The sequence below is a fragment of the Leishmania braziliensis genome, chromosome 36, assembly GCF_000002845.2.
Source record: "Leishmania braziliensis MHOM/BR/75/M2904 complete genome, chromosome 36".
Lineage (NCBI taxonomy): Eukaryota > Euglenozoa > Kinetoplastea > Trypanosomatida > Trypanosomatidae > Leishmania > Leishmania braziliensis.
The window spans coordinates 28,180-33,799 of record NC_009327.2 but is presented as its reverse complement, the minus strand read 5'-3'; the positions used below and the strand labels follow the sequence as shown (position 1 = coordinate 33,799).

The 5,620-nt window shown below is 58.5% G+C and overlaps 1 protein-coding gene and 1 pseudogene across 2 annotated transcripts; both read left to right on the top strand.

The window, feature by feature from the left end:
- Positions 1-1,161: 1,161 nt before the first annotated feature.
- Positions 1,162-1,599, top strand: LBRM_35_0070 (histone H4; the record flags this gene model as incomplete). Its single annotated transcript, XM_001568584.1, has 1 exon — positions 1,162-1,599. The coding sequence occupies one exon, from the start codon at positions 1,162-1,164 to the stop codon at positions 1,597-1,599; it is 438 nt and encodes a 145-aa protein (XP_001568634.1).
- Positions 1,600-3,450: 1,851 nt separating this feature from the next.
- On the top strand, positions 3,451-5,620 carry SCG4 (annotated as a pseudogene; the record flags this gene model as incomplete). Its single annotated transcript has 1 exon — positions 3,451-5,620. A coding segment is annotated over exon 1 (2,170 nt), but the record flags the coding sequence as incomplete, so codon positions are not given.

Below are 5,620 nucleotides of genomic sequence, written 5' to 3'. Positions count from 1 at the left end.
TTGCGACGGTGGTCAGTGCGGAGGCGCTTGGAGCGAAGGGGGGCGACATCATGGTCATCTGCAAGATCGAGAACCACCAGGGCGTGCAGAACATCGACTCAATCATCGAGGAGAGCGACGGCATCATGGTTGCGCGCGGCGACCTCGGTGTTGAGATCCCAGCGGAGAAGGTGGTGGTCGCGCAGAAGATCTTGATCAGCAAGTGCAACGTTGCCGGCAAGCCGGTGATCTGTGCGACGCAGATGCTGGAGAGCATGACGTACAACCCCCGCCCGACGCGCGCGGAGGTGTCGGATGTTGCTAACGCCGTCTTCAACGGCGCGGATTGCGTGATGCTGTCTGGCGAGACGGCAAAGGGCAAGTATCCGAATGGTGTGGTCCAGTACATGGCGCGCATCTGTCTAGAGGCGCAGAGCGCCATTAACGAATACGTCTTCTTCAACAGCATCAAGAAGCTGCAGCCCATCCCGATGAGTGTGGAGGAGGCTGTTTGCGGCAGTGCCGTGAACTCCGTGTATGAGACCAAGGCGAAGGCATTGGCAGTGCTGAGCAACACGGGCCGCAGCGCTCGACTGGTGGCGAGGTACCGTCCGAACTGCCCGATTGTGTGTGTGACGACGCGTCTGCAGACGTGCCGCCAGTTGAACATCACGCAAGGCGTGGAGAGTGTCTTCTTTGACGCAGATAGGCTCGGGCACGATGAGGGCAAGGAGGATCGCGTGGCCACAGGTGTTGAATTCGCCAAGTCGAGGGGCTAAAAGGGGTCTGGAAGGCTGGTGGCCGTTTTTGGCGTACCGGGGAAGAATGACGGCAACGCTGGTCTGTACACGATTCTCAAGGCCCCTGGGCGCTTTGTTGTGTGCCTTTTTACCCCTTCTCTGGATCCTTTCGCCGATGAGGTGACGCGCCGATGCTCTTTTCTTTCTTCTCGCTTATCGCGAGGACAATTGTGAAACGCACAGTCCGGCGCGTGGCATCAGAAGTCGTTAGACACACCACTGAGGTCTCCATTCACACAATGGTCTACAGAGTGAAAGAGGGTGCCATCGCTGCGTCTGGTGTTGGAGCAGCGTGACATTATCCGCGGCTGCCATCCCAACGTGCTGGCGGCGGTGACAGCAGCTTTGTAGTTTTTCATGTTGAACGTTTTCCTGATCCTTCATGCAGCATGTTGCCCACTGCCCGGCATCGAGCCTCAATTTCCCTCTTCTTCGTCTCTCCCCCTCTCCGCCCCAATTGAGATTCGTCACGCTTCACAGCTTACACCGCTTTCATCTCTCCGCCAACACATCCAACATGGCCAAGGGTAAGCGCTCCGCTGACGCCAAGGGCAGCCAGAAGCGCCAGAAGAAGGTCCTGCGCGACAACATCCACGGCATCACGCGCGGCTGCGTCCGCCGCATGGCGCGCCGCGGTGGCGTGAAGCGCATCTCGGGCGACCTCTACGAGGAGGTGCGCCGCGTGCTGAAGGCCTACGTGGAGGACATTGTGCGCTGCAGCACGGCCTACACCGAGTACGCGCGCAAGAAGACAGTCACGGCGGCCGATGTCGTGAATGCGCTGCGCAAGCGCGGCCACATCCTGTACGGCTACGCGTAAATCAATCGTGCCTCGACCTTTCGCACACTCATAGATATGCTTTCTTTCTTCGCGCAGTCGTTTGTCTTTTGGTTTTCGTCTTCCCCTCCCCCACTATGGCTCTTCCCTCTCGTGCTGACAATCTCCCCCTCACTGCTGGCTGGAGGCAGGAGAAAAAGAGGACACTACACGAATCCCACCACACACCTAGAGAGAAGCTGTAGGCTGCCGTATTGGAGGCGCCCTTTTGGCGTCCATGTCTAGGGAGGTTCGGTGCAGCTGCGCCCTCCCCCCTCCTCCCCAAGCCCGCAGTCACCAAAAGTGACCACGCAGGCTGTTGTGCTGCCTCCTCGATCTTGTTTCTTTCCCCACCGCTTGCTCACTCATCCGCTATGCCACAGCTCCATGCGCCTCCTTTCACCCTTTGCGTTTCTTTTTGTCTCCTCACTTTTACTCTTTACCCGTGACACGCGGGCCCACAGAGCAAGGCACCCCAATACGGAGGACACGCAGGATGCTGCGTTACCGGCTTGCGCGCATCTGGTGCTCACCTTTTCGAGGCAGGTGGCGGCCGGCAGTGGTCCCACTTCGCCGACATTAGCGCCGATGAGAAGGATAGCGCAATCGTGCGAATAGCGACACGTATGAGGCGAAAAAAACGCAAGGTCTGGCAGCAGGTCACCTGTGACTATCTCTCACGCTTCTCCGGTCTCATGCACCTGTGGCGCTTCCTCCTCTATTTCTCAGCGTATGCTCCTTCCTGCTGCGTCCTGACTCGCATCTGCATGTGTAAGCGCTGATTGTGACGCATATGAAATCCAGCATTCTTTGCCTTACCCCTTTTCGTTTCGGGCGTCTGTGTCCGCTGAGGAAAGGCCCAATCGCACATTTGCTGTAGGTCTGCTTGATTGGCCTTTGTACTTCTTTGACCTTTGGCCTATGCCACCGGCGACTTTGTTTCGCGGTGGCGTAGAGCGTGTCGCGAAGCGGCTCTTTTCACTGCTTCGTGCTGTCCGCCCACCGCACCCCAACGCGCTCTTTCTTCGCGCCAAAGGTTAGACCGTCAGGCTGTCGGTTCGCTTTCCCCACCTACCGGAATGCAGCTGTTCAGGGGTTCCGCCATCTTCCCTTGCACCTCTACTATTTTTCCCCTCTTTGGTGTATGTGTTTTTGCATCTCTGCTGCTGCTCGCGTAGTGGGCATCGCCAGGGCTGCTGCGTCTCCCACTTGCGTACACGCAGACCCTCCTCCTCCTGCTAGACGATGGAAGGCTTTCCATCGAATGGCGACGAATATCAACGAAGCGAGCAAACAGAGCGCGTGCCGCCCGCACCCTCGTGAAGGCAAGGCTTGACTGTTTCCGTCGCAAAGACACGGGACTTAGGCGCGTTTTCTACGGAAACCGCCCACCCAGCCAATGAAGCGAGCTATCTTTCCGTTCTCACAGCGTCTCTCCGATGTGGTTCGCTGCAGTGGCGCCTTCCGCTGTCACGTCGACTCGTCCGATTTGCGAGTCCTTCCACTGTTTTCATGTTTTCCCCTTCCCCTCCTCCACACCACCCGCTCTGACCTGCCTTTCCGCATACTCCGGCCATTTTCAATTAGACACTCACACGTGCTGGCGGAAAGTGGCCCATTGGCCATTTCACTGACACAATCACCACTCTTCCCCACCGTTGCTTTGTGTTACCTCGCACTTTCCCTGGCCTTGCCCTTTCTCTTTGCGTGGCTGCCAGTACACTCGTCGCACTACTCTCCGGCGCATCTCAGGCACCATCCCCGCCCTTCATCTCAACGTGAGCCAACCGCATTGCCACGAGAAACGAGCGAGACATTATAGGGAAGGCTGTGCCTGTCGAGCCCTCAAACGCCATGCACCGCCACGCTTCTCTCGTCTCTCAGAACAGTTCTGTGCTGAACTGCCCTGCGAACACCTCCAACTTCTGCGATTGCACACGCGGCAGGGCGGAGCCGGATCAAGCTTGGTTACTTGGCAGTAGGGAGAGGGACGCAGCTTCACTTGAGAAAGACGATGGCTTGCCGGATGAGGCAGCACTAAGCCTCCCGTTTCGTTTTTGCAGACATCTTCGGGGATTTGTTGTCCAGGCTGTGCATTCCCACACCCAGAGCCGTCGCCTGGTTGCACTAATCATCCTACCTGCTGTCCTGGTTACATTTTACTACATCGGCTCATTTGTAACTGCTGGCCACCCAAGACAGAACCACAGCTCGATAGAATTACAGAGGAAACTGGCGACTGTCTCAGATCGTGATACGTTTTCTGTGCTGGTGCAGCACGAGAGTGCATTGCAACGTCTGGCGTCAGCACAGCATGCTCTTGATGCCGCTGCTGCTGACGGTAAGGCGCGTCTGAGGAGTGATCAGCTGCCGTCGTGGACACTACGCGTGATCGACAAGAACTGCATGATGTGCTTCGACAGAGTGACGTACGGTGCGGCGGTCGCAGGGGGGTATGGGGAAATGGCCGGCGGTAGACCAGATCAGGAGGCCAAAGGACTTCCTGTGTTTGCGACGACATCTGCGCCGCTGGGCCTCATGGGGCCGATGCTGTTTGCGATGGCGAGCGTGACGGACGACGTGGACGTCGCCGCTGAACTGCCGCTGTGGTCATGGGTGAGCCGGTCGTACGCGCAGCAGCGCCACCTCGCCAACGCGTCGCCGTGGAAGAGCAAGAGTACGCAGCCGCAGCACTTGGTGGTGATGGGCATACCCTCAACAGACCAGCCAATGCGCTATCCGCTGCGGGATGCGCAGCGCGCGACGTGGCTGATGTACCGCGAGGTTGCGCGCGCCGAGAATAACTTCACTGGCGCGCTGCTACAGCTGTACGTATTCGCTGCTGCGGGGCGTCGTTCTGACGACTCGCCGCGCGACACCGTGGACACGGCGCAGCTCGCTCCAACGGTGAACGAGTACGCTACGGCGAGCTTACAGCGGCTGGCGTTGGAGGGCGGCGACACCACCAATGCACCCAGCTACGTGCAGCGTCGCGTGGTGTTGCGTGATGGATGGCGCGACGTCTCCAAAGCCGATGGCGCCGTGTGGGAGTCGCCTTGCATCGGTGTGAAGGCCTCCGTGGTGAGTCCAGAGGGAATTGTGGGCGGGGCTTCGTCACTTACGAAGCTCTCCTCTGCGCTGTCGCTGCCGGCGACACCCGCCTTCACTTCGGCGGCGCGGTACATGTGCCACGTATCCACTGCGCTGTGGCAGGAGGCGCTGCACCATCGCAACTCGCTGTGGCTCGATTTGTTGACGGACCGCCATCCGACTACAAACAAGAAGATGGGCATGTCTAACTCGTGGGGTGTTCCGACGGAAGTCGGGATGAGCCAAAAGGTCGTGATATGGCTAAACTACGCGTACACTGCCTTCCCAGACGTGCCGTACTTGATGAAGGGCGATGACGACATGTACCTGAAGGTACCGCAGTACCTCAGCGACCTACGCTACACACCACAGGGCGAGTGGGGGAGACCGCGTAGCTTGATGGCGACCATTCCGCACGGCGACGTTATACCGGCGACGCTGGGCATCGATGACACGAAGGATTGCCTGTATCGAGTGTGGCGGCTGTACTACGCAGGTGACATCATATATGGCAACGGGGTGGGCTACATTCTGGACCGACGCCTCGTACAAGCTGCGCTGAACCCATTTGGTAGCAGCAATGTTCTTCTGCTCAGGCTGTTGACCGAGCCGTACAATTCTAGCCTGCACAACGAATATCTCAGCTTGATCATGCAGTATGAAGATGTGCTTGTGGGGAAACAGGTGAAAGACCACCTCGGGGCTGTGAGGCAGTTGTGCCCGGGGCGGCGCGTGTGCTACATGGCGGACAGTGAGTCCCGGGCACACCAGATTCTGCGACCAGCAGGTTCCAGAATCACATGGAACTCGGTGATGACGCACTTTGGAATGCCAGCGATACCCTACTATGTCCACTACTTCCACAAGAACGAGCTCAAGGTGGCAGAGGAGGCGAAGCGCCTGATGAGCGGGGGTCGACGAAGCATGGCGCGCC